Source organism: Microtus pennsylvanicus, chromosome 9, assembly GCF_037038515.1.
Source record: "Microtus pennsylvanicus isolate mMicPen1 chromosome 9, mMicPen1.hap1, whole genome shotgun sequence".
Taxonomy (NCBI): domain Eukaryota; kingdom Metazoa; phylum Chordata; class Mammalia; order Rodentia; family Cricetidae; genus Microtus; species Microtus pennsylvanicus.
Genome location: NC_134587.1, coordinates 40,723,541 through 40,741,511, shown reverse-complemented (window position 1 = coordinate 40,741,511; position 17,971 = coordinate 40,723,541). Strand labels below are relative to the sequence as shown.

Sequence of the window (17,971 nt, the reverse complement as noted above, 5' to 3'; positions counted from 1 at the left end):
TAACCGCCGATTCCCTGCACCCCTCCACGCTTCCTTGTCTTGCAGACCATAGGGTCCTAGATCGGGACGTTCTCCCTAGCCCGAGAAGGCGCTGAGCCCACCAGGGCGCAGAGAGGGACAGGGCCAACGAAGGGTTTCCAGAGTGCTCAGGAACCGGGGGCGGAGCGCAGTGGGATGGGGCGGGGCAGGGGCGGGTCCCCTCGGGGGCGGAGCGCACGCCAGTCCTGAACCTCACTAGTGCCTCGGCCGCGGGAGGGAGCGCAGGGGCGTGGGGCGCAGGGCGCGGGCGCTGAGCGCGGGTGCGAGCGCTGTGAAGGAACGAGCCGGGGTGCCTAGTAGGGCTGGGGAGACCCTGAGAACCCAGCGCCGCCCACCCGCCAGGAAAGAGAGGGCATCAGTGGGTGGACGCCCGCGGGACCGCTGGTGGTGCGCGTGTACGTCCGATCCCCGCCGGCCACCGCAAGAGGCCGCCGCCCCGGCAGCGGGCAGCCGGCGAGCAGGCATGCCGCGGCTTCTGGCGCCCTTGCTCTGCCTAACACTGCTGCCCGCGCTCGCCGCAAGAGGTAGGCGCCTGCGAGCCCGCAACTTCGCGCACCCTTCGGAAACTTCGGCTGCGCCCTGCGCGCGCCGTGGGTAGACGGGAGTGAGAGCACCAGCTGCCAGAGTTGGTAGCCGGAGCTGGCGGATGGACATGGGGACCTGGCGTCCTCGCATGGGGGGGTCCTTCTCTTCAGCCCCCCTTCCGGGTGAACTCGCTTTACCCAGAGCTCCCTAAGTCGTTGGAAGCTCAGTGTGGGACTCTGGGGCTTCGGGGCCCGGGACCCGAGAGACTCAACCCTGGCTCGCTCTTGGGCAGCCGCGCCTGGGGCTCGCCGCGGGGGCGGACAGGCTGCCTGCGCCTGCTACTTTTCGATTTGAATCGAATCGGTTTTGGTTTCCTGTTGCTTCTTGGGACCATTATTTTCTTTCTTCTTCGCCTCTGGCCCGTGCTGGGGCGGATGTTGGGGCTCTGTGCTCGCCTTGCTTAGCGCTGGGTGGGGGAGTTGTGCCCTGGATTCCCAGTCCCGGGTTTTGGGACCGCTGTCCCCTAGCGGGACTCAAACTTTCGAAGAGAGGCAATGTACTGGCGGCTTGCTGCCTAGGGTGGGGAGTGGGACAGACTCACTTTGGAAATTTGGGACCCCTGCGCGGGCAAAGACTGGAACCTGGGGGCGGGGGCGCTTATTTGCCTGCTGGCATCACCGAACGGGGACTTCTGAGGAGTCTTGTAGTGACCAACTACATCCGTCTCCCAGTAATTGGAGGGGAAAACTGCCTGCCCTTTTCTTAAAAGTGGGGTTTTATGTATCACTTCAGCTAGGCCCCCACATCGGGGCTTAATTTCTGGCGCTTCTTAAGATTATGGTGGGAGGGACTTGATTAAGATTCCCTCCTTCCCGAGAATAGGGTGGAATTCCTTCCAAGTGCGGGCTCTAAGACCCCCTCCTTGGATGCGGCGGGGGCTGCCCCTGGAGATGCCTGCGAACAGGTATTGGGTGTCGGAGGAGGCGGGGCAGGTCTCCGGGTGCGGCCCCGCTGCCCCAGGAGGCGGCCCTGGCGCGACAATGGGCCGCTCTGATTCCCGGGCCGGCGCTTTGTTGGAGGGCGGGGTGGCGGGCTCCGCAGCTGTCGCTTTTTCCCACGATCGGGGGAGCTGAGTGTGGCCGCCCCCTCCCTCCTACTGCCCCCTTGTATTTTGTGTTTGAACCGAGGCAAGGGTGGAGGCTGGTCGGGGGCTTTGCAGGACTTCTTAATCCACACCCACTTTTGGCTGGGTGTGTATGAAGTTTGGGAGAATGTCCCAAGTCACTCAGTTCTTTCTATTGCTTTCCACTTCGACCCACTGTGACTGGGGCTGTACACCTGCCACCTAGCCAGCTTATCCCTTTTCCACTTATTTCTGACTAAAACCGTGTGAGCCGAACCCGGATCCCGAAGGGTTGCCCAAAGTCCCCACCCCCACCTCCCGACTTCCAATAACTAGCACACAGCTCCATGGCAGTAGTCTCCTTCCACAATCTGGACCACGAGGAGTCGGCTGCCCAGATCCCAGACTGACCTCTCTCTTCTGACCCTTCCCCAGGCTTGAGATGCTCCCAGCCTAGTGGGACCTGCCTGAATGGAGGGAGGTGCGAAGTGGCCAACGGCACCGAAGCCTGTGTGTGAGTACCGCCCCTGAGGGGACCTGTTGCTTTTGTCAGAGCAGAGCCCCTTCCTTCTGGGGACAGAACACTGGGCCATTGTCTTCGGAAGACAGCCCAGAGGCTGAGTGCAGTCACGTGCTGACTTTTATTGGACAAAGTCTGGCAATTACTTAATCACCAGCAATTATGCCGCGTGTGGAGCTACTCTGGCCCCTGGAGGTTGGCACACTCCTTCATGGGCCCCCTCAGGCTCCTGGGAATCCATGGTACCCTAATTCTTATTTAAAATGCTTGAGAAACAGTTATTTTTGATGAGCAGTCTGGATCACTTACTGAGTCTGAGCCCCCGCCCCCTGTCATCTGGGAGCCCTCTTCTAGGCGGGAGAACACTAGGTAGGAAATTACCCTTTTTTTGTTTTGTTTGTTTCTAGTTTTTGCTTTCTTGAGACAGGGTACTAAGTAGCTCTGGCTGTCCTGGAGCTCATAATGTAGAGCCCTTTATTTTTTTTTTGTTTTTTTTAAATATTTATTTATTTATTATGTATACAATATTCTGTCTGTGTGTATGTCTATAGGCCAGAAGAGGGCACCAGACCCCATTACAGATGGTTTTGAGCCACCGTGTGGTTGCTGGGAATTGAACTCAGGACCTTTGGAAGAGCAGACAATGCTCTTAACCTCTGAGCCATCTCTCCAGCCCATGTAAAGCCCTTTAATTCAGAGATCTGCCTGCCTCTGCCTCCCAAGTGCGAGCCACCATGAGCCAGTGGAAAATGCCTATTTTAAGACAAGACTCACCCACCCCTCCTTGCTTCTTGGGTTCAAGGTGAGGTTGGGAGAAGCTGGAATGGTCCTTGTTGGCACTGCTGCCTGGGTGGTGGGTGTGGGTAAGTGCTGGAGTCTGGTTTCTATCCTGGCAGCTGCAGTCCTACCTCCCCACTCTATGCCAGAGCTCCGCAGCCTCAGGTCCTCAGCTGTGAAATGGGCGTGACTGGGGGTGGGGTGGGAAGGTCTGTTCCGAGCCGGGAAATCTTCTGGACCAGCCAGCCAGGGTAAGTCTCCACTGGGGCTAGGGCCAGTGCCCTTCAACTTGAGCTTCTCCCTGATGAGACCAGCGAGGTGCTGGAGGCCCAGGCCTCCCCTGGAGTCTGCAGACAGAAACGGCTCCAGCCTGCGTGGCGCGCCCTCATTCCATCTGCTGAAGGGCCCATCCCCTTGACAACGGGTGCTACTGCCTACAGTACCCAGCCTGTGGGCTGCAGCCCCACCTCCCTGGCCGGCCCGCCCTGTACTGAAGCCAATTAAGCAGGTCTGTGAGCAGTTTATTGGACAAAGCCGATTGTGCCTCTGTCCGACACTAATGAATGCGCACTACTTTTTTTTTTTTGCTTTTTTGGGGGGCCCCTTTCTCCCCCTGCAGAAGCCTCACGGACGCTTGATGCCCTAAATCTTATTTCCTTCCATTCAGAGGCCGACAGCTGGGATTCAGTAGAAGGGCAGCGGCTATTGTTGGGAGGCGATTAATGCTGTGTGATTAATTATGCGTGGCTTCCCAGAATGCACAACCCCCTTCCCTGCCACCATGCTCCTTGCTCTGCCTGCCTGCCTGCCTCACTGGCAGGGCAGGACTGAAAGGCTTCTTATGCTTACTTCTTACTTCAGACGGAGGAAGGTGGGGTAGTTTCTTCTTAGCCCCGCCAGGCAATGGGCACAGCCTGGCCTGCTACATGCCAGTCACTTGTGCTGCGCTATATGGTGGAGTTGTGCGTGGGGTCCAGTCTGCTTGCTGCAATCCCAATAGCTTGTATCTTGTTATCTGTGTGAAGACCTTTCAAGCTGAAGGCAAACGGGAGCTGTACTTTCTCTCCCACCTCCCAAACTTGGGGAAGCTGCTTGCAAGTCCCTTGCAGTACAAGCCAGGCCACTGAGAGGATCATTGGTGCCAGGCCTTCTGTCTTGCGCTGGATCTTAAGGTCCTTCCTCCTTGGCGGAAAACTGGCCTCAGTTTGGCTCAGAGTTCCATGGAGTTCTGTCCACAGAGGCCCCATTGTGCTCACTTTGTAAGTCCAATGAGATGAGATAGATGTACTTGCTCACTTCTGGGCAACAGAGCGTGAGCCCAAGGCTACAGCTAGGCCCGGCTTGTGATGCACAGGTCTGGACACACTGTGCAGTTTAGGGGACTTCGCAGTCAATCCATGGAGGGGCCCAGCTCACGGTCTGGGCTTGGGTGCTTGAGGACACCTCTCCTCCCCTATTCCCACTCCTGACCACTTCTTCAGATGGCCTCAGGACCTACTCAAGAGTTGACCACAGCACTCACAGAGGGTCCACCTCTCCTGGCTGAGGAAAGGAAGCCTCCTCTTTTCCTCAAGGGCAAACTAGGAGCCTGTAGGCCTCTGTCACAACTAGCCATGACCTCGAGTGGTTTTTGACGTCTGGTGCTGCCTACTCCAAGGAAGGCCTGAAAATGGAACCATAGGATGGTGAATTAGTACCTTGTAAATTATCTCTTCTACCCAAACAGAGAAATTTCCCCAGAAACTTCTGGACAGGGAGTTTCAGGACTTAGGATTGGAAAGTGAATCCTTTTGGTACCAAGGGCCTTCTGGAAAGGTCCAGTACCCCTGAGGTCTAGCTAGCCAGTGATCATATGGGAAAGGCCTGGGGTTACATCCTGTAGACTGAGCACAGTCTGGGTAGCTGCTGTGTGCTGTGGGGTATCAGAGACCCTTTGGGGAAGTTTGGGACTCACTGTGGCTTCCTTGTAGATCCAGTGTGTGCTGAGGAGGAAGGCTGAACAAGAGCTGTCATTTGAAGCGGGGTGAGGAGGAGGTACCTATACACTTGGGTAAACATGAATTTACTGATCAAAAAGGGGGTGTAGACTCTGAGCTGAGGGAGCGCAAGAATAGTGTTAGGGCGACTAAGAGACCCCCGTCACTGGGGGCAAAGTCCAATGTGATGAGGACATTTTTTAAATGCATTTAGAAACCTGATGAACTAGCCAGAGAAGCTTGAGCTGATGGATGATAATCTTGGGGTGCCCTACAGTTGAGAAATGACTTCAGCCACGCCATCTTTAAATCGGGGCAGATGCAGGATTGATGGATCGGTGGTGCCTCAGGACTGAGTAGGAACTGTGAGTGGTGGACACTGTAGAATGTCGGGGTCCTTCACATGCTGTCCTGGTGAGCTCATGGGGCTGCTTTCAAGGGCCTCGTTCTCCTATAGTAAGTTGGTTAATGAATGAATTCGCCATCCCAAAAGTATTTGTATTTGTATTTGGTTCTGAGGATTCTAACCTGGGACGTGGCTACAGTTGTCAGCTCCTTTGGTTTCCTTTTTTTGGACTTTCTCTGTCTGTGCTATCACAGCAGGCATATGCATGGAGGTCAGAGGACAACTTTTACGAGTCAGCGTGAGGTCTGGGGATCAAACTCAGGCAGTCAGGCTTGTATAGTAACTGTCTTTTCCCTCTGCGCCATCTCGCCACTTCTTCAGACACCTTAAAGCAACTCCTGTTTTCTGAGCTCTACACCAGGTATAGCCCAGAACTGTCCGGGACCACTCAGGATTAAGAGAGTCATCCAGCATGGGTGTGACATATAGCAGGTGGGCCTGCCCCACCATGGCCTGCCAGGACTCTCAGTGGGTCGGTCAGACCAGCCATGCTTGGCCCTGAGTGTCTCAGCTGATGCTGTGTTATGGTCACATCCCCGGCCCATCACTTCCCGCCTGTTTGGCGAGGAAACGGGTGAGGCAGGAAGTGATTGGTGGGCTGAGGAGGGACCCAGCAAAATGTCATATGTCTTCCGTCATCTGGCCTTGCTACGGTTCGGTTCCGTTGAGTCACTTGCCATCTTGGTTTGGTCCCATCCTCCCCAGGAGGAGAGCCGAGGCTGTCTCAGGCCTGCCTGTCTGTGCGGTGTCTTGTCTAGTCTTCAAGGACGGGAGGTTAGAAAAACAGGTGAAAAACAGCCTCCCAGCCTCACTTGTCATGGAACCTGTGGGGAGCCGTCCAGGTACCGGGACACCTGAGTAGAGGCGGGGTGTTCCGTGAAGTAAAGTGTCTCTGTGGGCAGCCCTGCCTCTGGCCAGCAGCCAACAGTTTTTCCACTGAAGGAATAATAATAATGCTAAAAAGGAGAGAGACCGAGAGCAAGCTGTGACCTCAGCAGGAAGAGGGTGGGGTAGGGCAGACAGGAGAGTCCTCTTTCAAGGAGCTGAGCACGGTGTAGATAAGCAGGGCCGGCAGCTGCAGTCCCCAGAAACTGGGTGGTAGAGGGGTTTCCGCAGGGTTTCATGGCCAGTGTCAAAGATGGAAACTCCACAGGGGAAGAAGATGGCTCTGGCCCTCATCCCTGCCCCCTGTGGTGGGGTAGTGCACTGGCGTTCAGAAGACCCAGATGGCAGTGGCAGCCTGGGCTGAGGGGTTGGCCCCTATCGTGTGCGGAGGGACATGCTTGTGTCTCAGCTATAAATAGTGAGAGGATGTGGCTTCGCAGGCGAGTGGAGTCCACGCTGCTTTCCTGAAAAACGTGAAGGTAGCAGCCCTTGCAGAGCCGGGGCTGCCGTGATCAGCCCCGGAAACTTGGTGGCAGTGAGCCGGGTTTTCCCTGAAGGCCTGGCCCATCCTGTGTGTTTCATCTCCAGTTTATAGGTGGGAAAAACTGAAGCTAAGGCTGAAGAGGGTGGGGGGGTGGAGGACCCAAGGCCAGCTTGCATCAGCTTTCACCTTCATGTGCAGGCGTATCCAGAACTTTCCAGGCCTTTCCCAGAGGCCGAGGGGAATCATCACCAGCTTTAACGAGCGGCTGGCTTCAGGGCATCGTTGTGACTACGTCAGGATGTGTCTGATCCCCCTTGTTTCCCAGGCAGGGCACACCCTGGCACCTGCCGACTGGAAGACACAGACCAGCTGGCTGTGGTAAACTGTACTCAAGTCTCAGTTTACCCCCCGTGCATGGGAGGGCCCCATAACCTCTTTTCTGCTGCATCTAGGCTGGGCTCAGGGATAACCCACAGGTGTAAGAATGGCTGTTGCAGGTAGCATTACCTAGGACTGAAAAGTAGCCGTGTGGCAGGGCCAGTTCTGCAAGCTGGGGCGTATTTTGGCCTCGGGCTGGGGACACCCCTACTGGAGAAGAGAGTGATTGTCAGTGTGGGAGGGCAGGGGATGTCTTTCTTGTGGCCTCACCCTGCCCTCTCTTGCTTACCCAGAGCCCAGGGTTCTAGGACCGATTTGGGAGATGGGGCTTTGGGGTGGCGGATTTACATGCTTTGTAAAATGCGCCATTTGAGCCATGGAAAGTACACAGAACAGCATGCTTAGTAGAGGCGTGGGTTGCACAACCGGCACACCTATCCAGTTCCAGGCTTGTAATCACCCAGAGGCAGCCGCTTGCCAGCCCCCTCTCCTCCCTGGCATCTACTGAGCTGCCCTCTGACCCTGAGCCTTTGCTGTTCCATTTCCTGTGAATGAAGTTACCCAGTCTGTGACCACTGAGTGCTGCTTTCTGAACGTGGAAGATGTCAGGGTCTCTCTGTGCCTCTGTGGGTGCCAGCTCTGCCCTCCTCTTATTATAGATTCAGCTTCTGGTACCGTCAGGATGAGCCCTGTTCTGAGTCCTGACGAGTCCTACAGGGACCAGAATGTACGTCTCTGGGCCTGTGTTGCCACCTGGGGCTGTAGGGGAGTGGGGCCTAGCATGCTCCCATGTGAGTCTGATAATGGCCTACAGTACCCAAAGCCCCACATTTCCCAGTGTGCATGGCAGACTCTCAGCCACCTCATCTTGCTTTCCCACGGCCATCTAGCCGCTTGGCCTCTTACAACCTGAAGGGAGACCTAGTGAGGTCAGTGTGCCCAGTGCAGGCCAACCGAGGCAGTGGATTTTTGCTGAGCGCTTAGTATGCGCTGGACCCTAGGATTTAGGGCAGGCAAGGCAGCCCACCCTACTTTGGCACACAGCTATGAGGAGATGGGAAACCAGGGTAGGTGGGCTGCTGGGGTGAAACTTAGTCTTCAAAGGGTAAAGCTTGGGGAATACCTTGTCTGAGTGTGCTAGGCCTTTTGTAGCTTTGGGTGAGGCCCACCGCAGGGTGGCATCTATGGTAGCCTAGATGGACCAGCAGGCAGGGGAGCCATAGCCAGCAGGGGCAGTGTGCAGTGTGTTGGGGACGGCAGGGAGGGAAGCTCTGGCCCTGCCTCCCGTTGGCCTATGCTGTGGTTTCCCCTCCATGGACTGGGACCTTTGAGAGGACCTGCCAGTCACTCACAAGCACTTTCTGTTCCCTAGGAGGAGAACCAAACTCTGTAAAAGGAAAGAGCTGGGTGCTTACCTTAGACGTAGAGACTACCCCCTCAGTTGCCCCTGGGGCTCAGAGAGGTGTAGTATCTCCTGCAGGACTGTCTCCCTAGCAAGCACAAGTGGGAGTTTGACCATCCAGACCTCTAAGTGTCGCCAGTGCAGGGGAGAGGAGTAATTGAATGGACTTTGAATTTGAGGGCTGCTTTCTCAGTGTCCCTGAGATCTACAGGATTCTAGAAGTAGAAGCCTCTTCCCCTAGGACCTTACTTCTGGACCGCGCCTTTCTGTTACATCTCTTCCCTCCAGCAGCTCCTGGGCCAGAAGTGCTCTGGATAGGTGGTCCTCCCAACTTTCCCCTGTGCTCCTGTAATGTACACTCTAGAATGAATTAGCTAGACTAATTCTTTTCTTCCTGCCCCCCACCCCTTTTAAAGCAGTTTCTTTATATGGTACCCACCAGGTGAGTTTCATCCACTCCTGAGGCACAGGTAGGGAATGACTGTCACCCGTTGTGGATCGAGGCCAAATGCTGGTTGCAGCCTTGCCCTAACAGGCAGATAAGAAGGGTTGTCATTGGACTTGTGTTGGCTTATCCTACCACCTGGCTGGGTGTCCCTGGTGCGACTGACGTGCTTAAAGTGCTTGTCCTTCTGAGCTAAGTAAATGAGCCCCTTGTCATCTGTCGACACTGCTAATTTGCTGAACAAATTCTACCACAGGTAACGCCAGAGGCCAGTCTGCCCCCAAGCCCTAGCACAGGCCTGAGGAGGCAGAGCCGCCGCAAGCGCTGTCAATCTTGTGCAAGCAGCCCTGCCCCATGCAACTAGCTGAGGACTTGAGAGGTGGCCACAGCTACCGCCAAGAGTCCTTAGGCCTGAGCAGGGGGACGAAGAGCTGTCTTCCCAAGATGATACCCAGGCACCGAGGCTGTAGTTTGGCTCTGGGCCTCCTTCCTTAACACCACATGTGGGTCACCCTGCATGAATCATAGCCCAGCCACAGGGAGGCCAGGGAGCCGCAGGCAGCATGGAGGCCACTGGCTTTCCTAGAGAAACATCTGTGTTTAATCAAGTTCAGGAAGAAAGCTGGGCGGCAGCCCGCTCCCTGGAGCAGGTTTTCCCACGGCCCAGAATCACGCTTGTGTGACCCTGTTTTTTTTCGTGTGTGTGTGTGTGTGTGTGTGTGTGTGTGTGTGTGTGTGCGCGCGTGCGCTCATATACGGGAGGGTACGTGGGGATGGGAGGAGACAGAGTTAACAGCGGCTTTCTTTCCTTCACCGTGCTCCACTTCCATTTTTTTGTGGAGGGTCTCTCACTGAATCTGAAGCTCATCAGTTCAGCCAGACAGACGGTCACTCATCTTCAGGGGTCCTTCTCCTATCTTCTCTCCTTGGAAGGCTGGGGCAACACTACAGGAACATGCCATCACACCCACATTTTTACCTGGGTTCTGGGGATTTGAACTTAGGTCCTTGTGCTTGCACAGCAGGTGCTTTGCCTACCGATTCAACGTTCTGTGTGTTTGTGTGTGTTCATATATGTATGTGTGTGTGTTTGACGTGTGTGGAGGTCAGAGGTCAACACTGTGTGTCTTCTATTGCACCCCATCTTATTTTTGAGCTCACTGATTCGGCTAGACTGGCTAGCCGACAAGTCCCAAGGATCCTCCTGCCTCCTCCTCCCCAGTGCTGGTGCACCACCATTCTTGGCTGATTCGGGTGCTGAGAATTGACCTTAAGTTGTCATGCTTGCTCAGCAAACACTTTCCGGACGGAGCCAGTGCCCCAGTGTCTCGCAGGTAGAGCTCTTGGTGTGCAGTGTCCCCTATTGTAGACCATGTATCCATAGGCCAGATCCCAGAGAGACCCCAGGGGAAGCAGCTCACACTCCGGGCTCCCAGGGCCGATGCTCTGCTTAAGGAGAAATGTGGGTGGTAGACTCTGGAAAGATCACCCAGGCCTGAACAGCAGCAGCTTGGGCCTCGGGCTTGGGGACCTGCCTCCTACCATTTCCTCTCAGTTTTGGTTCTTAGTGAGCGGAAACAGCACAGTTACTGGAAATGAGAGGTTTGAGTGAAAGCGGGGCTTCCAGGGTTTGTGCTTTGCCCTGAGGTGGCTGGGGTAGGGGCAGGTGCTGCCTGTGTGCCTGACCCGCTGCTGCACCATGGACCTCTGTTTCTTGTCTGGGTCTGGTGGAACATGACTTCTAGGGGTCCCGTGATGTGGGGCTTTCCTCCCTTCCTTCCTCTTCTCAGGGTCAGACGAGGATGACCTCAACTCTGTCTCAGAGCCTGACAGTCGAGACCAGGACAGGTCAGGCCGTGGCTGTATTCTGTCTTCATGGTCCAGAAACTGGCCCAGTCTGCGGTGTTGGCAACTGAGTTAAGCTAGGCGGTCTAGTCAGATGGACTGGGGCAGGCCTGGGCCAGGTGGGTAGCCCTAGGTTGCTAAGACCTGGCTCACAGTTTTCAGAAACCACGATGCAGGCTGGACACACACACACAGCCCACGTACTCTGGACTTGGCCTCTAAGCCAGCGTGTACCCTTCTAGCATCCTGTTCCGTTAGCATGTGTCTGGTCAAAGCTCAGAATGAGGATGTTTCCTTCACAGTGGGGCCTGCAGCTACATTCTCACACTTCCTTTTCATCAGACAGGACCATCTCCTTGGGGTGAGTGGAGGATCCCATGGGGCTTCTGATGCTAAAGGTGCTGGCTGGCCTCACTGCTGTGTATTGGACGTTGTTGTCTTTGCGGTCTCTGGGGTCTCACTTTGAGATCCCCATGTGTTATCATGAGGCTACAGAAAGTGCCAGGTTGACCTTGGACTGCTCTGACTTAATGGAGCATGTTCTTTTTGTTTTGTTCAACCCCGACTAAGGCTTTGAGGGTTCACAGGATGTCAGTGAACTGATGTTTGAGAATAGGCCAGGCAGGCTGGTGTGATGGCTCAGCCATTAAAGGCTAGGCTCACAACCACAATATAAGAGAAAAGGCCAGGCATGGGGTATCAGTGTCCACAGGAATTAAGGGTCCAGAACCTGCAAGCCCAAAGCTTGCCCTAGCCCAGCTGAACTAGGACACCTCAGATCCCATACAGATTCCTCCCAGAGTGCCCGCTCTTCCCTGCGCCCCTTCTAGAGCAGAATACACGCAAGTGGCTCTCCCTGTCTTCCAGAGTTTACTGTGTCCTGAGGCGGAATGAGAGTTTCTTATGGAGAGCCGGTACACTGTGAGACTTTCTGTGATCAGGATTGGGATTAGGCCTAGCCGTCCGCTGGGGTGTGGGGACCTCCCTGGCAGGGGAGCTCTTTCTTGTTGGAAAACATTTGGCTGGGGTGGGAGCTGCTGAGTTTTGAAGGGTGGGGGTGACCTCTGGGGACCCTACCAAAGCTGCAGTCTGCACTTCAGCCAGTCATCTGAAGGATTCACTGAAGCAGGTTTCCTGGGAGCTCCGGGAAGAATGCAGCCGAGGCCTGTCTCTCTTTGTCTGCCCAGCAGCCAGTGGCTCTGCCCCAGTGGGTAGCTGGACATGGGTTTCACTGCCATGTCTTCAGTGCCCACAGTTGGGAAGGATGGCCACAGGGATGGCATGAGACTACCCTTCTACAGGGAGGGTCTTGAGGGGTTTGGGGAAGCTAGGAGTTTTGAGGTTTCCCTTGCAGTGGCAAGTACCTCTCAGTTCCTGGGTGTCTCCCTAAGAGCCCTGCCCCCTTCCTACCAGTTTTGTTGCAGCCAGACTCCACCTCCTTTCTTTCTGGGAGATCAGGTGATCAAGCCACAATCTAGACTGAGGGATGAGGCATCTTGGGGCACGGGGCACCTCTGCCTCTTTCCCTAGAAGCCTCTGCTACTCTGCTCTGCCTGTGACTGTTCTCTGAGCCAAGGCTGGTCTGCCATGGGTGACAGGAATTAAGCACTATAGAACTGTGCATGTGTGTGCAGAGCCTGCTGGGCCTTTGTCTTCCCATCTGTAAAATGGACCTAGCTACCTCTAGGACTGGAGTAAGGGTCTAGTGAGGTGAAGCTTCTATATTCCAAGGACCAGTTTAGCCAAGAGGGAGTGTGTCTTCTCTTTTGGACCTGGGAAGGAAAACAGGGTAGCCCCTGAGCAGCCCCCTTCACCATCTTTATATTTACTTAGGAAAGCAGAGATGGGCAGGAGCATAGAGTTCAGTGTGGGGTATCTGGCTTCGCCTCACTCTGGACGAAGCTCTTCTCTCTTTGCTTAACCTGAGCAGGTACAGGGTTGAGCTCCATCCTGTACAGACCAGAGAGGCCTGTAGTTGTTGCCTGCGGCTCTCCCTGGCCTTTCTTGATACTGTTGTCCCTGTGAGTCCCCAGGACCACTCAGAATGGGTGGCAGGCATTGTGGAGTACCAAAGGAAGACAGATTCCTCCTGGCCTTTGCCTGAAACTTGAGGCTGTCTGTGTTTTGGGAAGATGAAGCAGGAAACTGTCCTCAGTGGAAGCAGGAGCTTAAGCAGGTGTTTTTCACACCCTAGCAGTGACCTCTGCTTCCTGGTGACCCCAGTTTGCCGGGTGATGCTTTCACCAGTGGTAGAAGGGGCAGGTTGGGTGGAGTCTCCCACCCTTGCTCCCATGGGTCTCCACTTCCCACAGATCAACTCCAGGAAATTATTTGATTGCCCCTCCCCCAGGAAGCTTTTGGTCCCCTCAAAGGGGCCGTCACAGGCAGCAGCCAGGGGCATTGTTTTCCCTATAGTGGGAAAGGTGGCTTCCCTGGAGGGCAGGTTCCAACCTCAACTGTCTCCCACACAAAGGGCTTTCCTGCGCCAGGCCAGGAAGCGGGTGCTTTTCCTGAGCTTCCTTTTCCAGCATATTTTAAACCACCCAAGGATGCAACTGGGGGGAAAGATTTGAAGACAAAAGCGCTGAGCATGCTGGGAGTGGCTCTCTGAGCTGGAAAGCCTGGGCCCTGGCCTCAGTCCTGGCTGGCACCTGTAGCCACCTGCAGACACGCCACACCTGCCCCAGCCCTGACCCACTTTCCCCCTCTGTCCAGGCAGCTTGAGCAGCAGCTGGTGTTTGGGGCAGGAGAGTCTACCTACCCACGGCCCTTACTGCCCTCTCACCTTTCTGCTGCTCTGGCCACCAGTGGGTGACAGGGCCTCGGGGCCAGGGAGGAGACCACAGTTCAGTTATTCCCGCCTGCCACCCCTGCCAGGACAGGTGCAGCCACAGGTGCAGGCTATAAGTAGCAGTGTTGCTGCTCCCATTAGGGGCAAGGCTACCAGTGCCCTGGGCTACGTGGGTACCCACATGCTTGTACACCTCATCCAGCCAGGGTGGGGGAGGAAACTTGGTTGTGGGTATAAAGGCAAGAGACCGTGAGGATGAAGGGGGCTGTTCCCACCCTTGTGTTCTAAATGATTTTCAGATAAGTATTTGGATTCAGGCAGGTTTGGTAGGAAGCTGGAGTCTTGTATGTTCTTTGCCCTGAGGGCTGTGGGGAAGCGAAGGGATAGGGCTGTGGTTTGTAGGTGTCTTTTGTCTTTTGGACAAGGGAGAGTGCCCGAGAGTCAGCAGGTCACTGAGCCACTGCTCAGTCTTCTGCAAGGCACTGGGATTTGGGGGGACTTGGATTGGCCTGTGCTCAAGGAAGAGCTGAGGTCCCAGAACCTCTCTCCTGCTCCCAGAAGCCTTTGCCAAGCATGGGGCTGGGACTATTGACCCTATGAAAACCCTACAGGGTGGGCTGTTTGAGTAAGAGGTGGTCCTGATTTGGACCCACTGTGGGAAGGTCAGCAGGCAGGCAGCCATCCTCACTGTGTTTCAGCTGAACAGACCAAAGTCAGGCTCGGGGAGGGATCTACATTTCTACACGGAACCCTCCCTGAGGTACAAGAAGAGCATGGCCACCACTTGTTGAGTGAGAGCTTGCAGAAGAAGGGTCTTGGCTATATTTGGGTAGCTCTAGACACAGGCAAAAAAGATTAAAGTGAAGACAGGGGCTCCCTCCACCACCACCACCCGGTGCCAGACACTCTCAGTGGTGTGAGTGACCAAGGTATACAGTAATTCCGTGGGTGGGGAGGCCACCCTTTGGTTGGGGAGGTGTACATTCTGGGCTCAGGGCTTCAGATGCCTCCCTGCAGGCTCCTGGCCCCAGAGAAGAGTAAGCAAGGATCTTGGTGCTCAGATAGGGACCTATGGTGCCTTCCAGTCCTCAGAGGGGTATGCTTACCTGGACAATGAAATGTGCCCCCCCCCAAGGGACAGGACTGCACCTTTGTGAATCAAACCAGCCCGAGAGCCCCTCAGCATCTTGGGTCTGCTGGTGCCTGCTGCAAGGGTCCACCTTCAACAACCACCCTGCCCCACGCATACATCCACACCCACGCACACACACAGAGCTCTTCTGTGAAACTGAGGCTACACTTGAGTGTAGCAGCTAAAGCAGAGCTGGGAGGATCCCACAAGCCCCACCCCCTACTGGAAGTGCTTTCTCACCCAAAGGTTTCTCTGGCCGCTAGGTTCTTGGAAGCCAATGAAGGGTCCCCCAGCATTGAGACCCCCACTCAGCCATCTGAGCTCTAATAGATCCTCTACTCCTTTCCCCAGCCTGCTTGACCATAAACCCATCAAGAGCAAGAGCTAAGAAACTCCTACCACAGTCCTCTGCCCCCTCCTCATTTTGGGATGGAGGAGCCGTCATCTGTCCCCTGGGGGCGGCAGATGGCCGCGTAGTTTGGAAAGGAAAACAGCACAATTTTGAATTAGTCCCGGGTGAGAGGCCACAGCAACATCTGCCTCCGGATGCTTTGGGGAGTCGCATTTCTATGGAGCAGCAGCGCGGCCAGGGAGGTGGGAGGCAGCGCAGTGGAAATACTGAAGCCGCCAACAAAACTGCAGGCAGCAGTTGGGGGATGACAGGCACAGGGGCCACTTGTACTCCTCTGCTTCTGCGGAAGCCCGCCCCCTTCCTGGGCAGCCAGCCACGGTGGCACAGGTCACACCTCAGGCCTTGGAGTGTGCTGCCTAGAAGAGGTGAGGTGGAGAAGTAGGTGCTCTGAGGAGACCTCAAGAAGGAAGTAAGGAGAGGGTGCACCTGCCATGGCCAGGTTCCGGCTGTGGGGAGCCTTGCGTGCCAAAGCATTGCAGAGCGCAGGCAGCTCTTCTCTTGCTGACAGATCAGGCTCCTGCCCTGAGGAAGTCCTACCTTTCAGTCCTGGGAGGGTCCTTCTGCTACACGGATAGGAGGTGACTCTGGGGAAGCAGAGGGGACATCCTGGGTCACTCAGGGAGGCTCTGGTTTGGTGCTCAGGGACTCCCCAGTGAGCGAGGCCACTGTTGGGTACAGCCTCCCATGCAGGGCTCAGGTGCCTCTTTGTTGCTCACATCCTCCTGTCAGCACTGAGGACCAAATGGCCAGTGATGCTGGGGACTGTGGCATGGCTGCAAGGCCCCTTTTACCATCTCAGGGGCATCTGCATGCTGTGAGGAGAGAATGTGACTAGGTGGTAGAGCGTGAGACAGGAAGGGCACAGACAGAGGAAACACGGGCCTTTGGCCTGCCCCCTTTCCTTCCCCAGCTGACCCTGAGCTAGACCCTGCCATCTGGTGCCAGGCATCTGAGGGACAGTCCCATCCAGGTACTTGCTGTAGTACGTTGGTGGTGGATGGTGGCCTCACCCTGGTAGGCCCAGCCAGGCAACATGCCTGCACTATGGTGTCCCCAAGCCCAGGGTGGCTTATCGGGTGGACAATGGGCCTTCTCAGCCACCGCATTCCCCCACGGAGGAGCTTCCCTGGCCACCAACTTCCCAGCTCCTGCCCCACCCGCTGGGGTTGGCATCTGGCCGCGCCCAGCAGGAGCAGCTGTCCCCTCCACAGACGCACCTGCTCCCTGCTGCCCTTTGTCCATGCTGCCGGCGCCTGATTTATTGGCCATATTTTCCCCCTTGCTGGTCCAGCAGAACCCAGCCGCGCTGACAAGTGTACATCCCGTTTAGGCGGGTTTCCCCCAGTCCTGCCATGGTGGTTTCTTTTCAGGGTGCTGTAGGGAATGCAGCCCATGGCTGGGGGCGGGGGAATAGGGGTGTGAGCAGGTCTGGAGCCTTCGGCTACGTTCAGTGTCTTTACCTTAAGAAACCTAACCCGGGGTTGCTTAAGGGCTGTAGACCCAGAATGGCATTGGGCTTACCCCATTTTCTCACCCAGGGAAATCTTCCCGCCTCTTGAAGCCTTGGTCTCACTGGCCAAGAGCTCCCCCCACTTCCCTAGTCTGCAGGGATGGGTGGATGGCAGCTCCATGGCTTTGAAGATGAAGCTCCCTCTGTCCCTCAACACCCCCTCCCCCGCAGCTTCACCAGTGGCTGGGAAAGAAAAAAACCTTTTCTCCAAGTGGGCTAAGGCCAACTCTGCCCAACAAAGGGGCATTGATCCAGAGAGGAGGGCTGCTTCTAGGGGCCAGCCTCAGCCTGCAGATCCCAGGCTCCCAGGGGCCTCTCCAGCTGACTGGTAACTGGATCCATGAGTAGCCAAGGCAATGCCTGCCTCCTTTCCTCCCCAAGTGTGCTTCTGTCAGAGACTAGGTGCCACAGAGAAGCAGGTGTGGATCTCAGCGGCTGGGCACACTGGTGGGAGGTACCCTCCAGGGCTACCCCATGCAGGAGGAGCCAGATGGCCCCCCCTCCAGCACTTACACCAAACACACACTTCCCAATTTGTGCGGGAACTCTTGCAAAGGCTTGAGTTAACTCCCCAGGGGAGGAGGTGATTTGTTTTCTTTAAGCCAGTTGGTTTGAGACTTTTGGCTTCTGGCAACAGATGGTCACCGGAGTGGCCATTTTGTGTCCTCCTTACCCAAGCCATGGACACAGATGAAAGGCTTCAGAGCAGACAGATGCCTCCCAGTATTCTGTGGAGATACCTGACTCCAGGCCCCACGCTGCCTCCAGCAGCTCTTAGTGGGAAGGTCTCTCCTGGGGCCAACTCTCACACAGAGGTTTGGTTATAAATAGCCGTTCAGAAGCAAGTGGAGACTAACAGGCTGGCACTGGAAGTGGGGATTGGGGCAGGTTACGGCCTCAGCCTTGGGTGCTTGGGGATCAAGGGGCAGTATCTATGCCGGTGGGTAACCTCTGGAAAGCAGGATGCCTGTTGGCAGGGGCTGTGTCCACCCAGAACCTGGCTGTGACCCTGCCGTGGGGCTGTTTTGTCAGCCAGCACGTTCTGCCTCACAGCCTTTACCTCTGGGAAGAGCTTGGCCCGGCTGCTCCCAGAGCCTTCTCTGGGAGTGTGGGACCTGAAGGCGGGGCAGGAGTGGGGTCAGGGAATTTATGGCCCAGGCTCTGGGAGCAAGGCAGGCAGGTGGCTAAGGAGGCTCCTGTGGTTGGGGCGGTGGTGGACCTTGAGCTTGTCCCTTCAGGGAACCAGTGAGTCTAGGCATGAAGACAGGAAGCCCCCACTTGTACAGAGATGGGGCAGGCTCTCAGCCCACCAAAGTGCTGA

At 56.0% G+C, this 17,971-nt stretch overlaps 1 protein-coding gene across 1 annotated transcript in view; it reads left to right on the top strand.

Moving 5' to 3' along the window:
• Window positions 1–249: 249 nt before the first annotated feature.
• The window catches only part of Notch1 (notch receptor 1), a 46,574-nt gene continuing 28,852 nt past the window's right edge, over window positions 250–17,971 (top strand). The window contains exons 1-2 of the mRNA XM_075985505.1: window positions 250–563; window positions 2,123–2,201. Of these exons, the coding sequence (XP_075841620.1) occupies window positions 503–563; window positions 2,123–2,201 (140 nt within the window). The 5' untranslated portion in view covers window positions 250–502. The remainder of the gene's footprint in view (window positions 564–2,122; window positions 2,202–17,971) is intronic.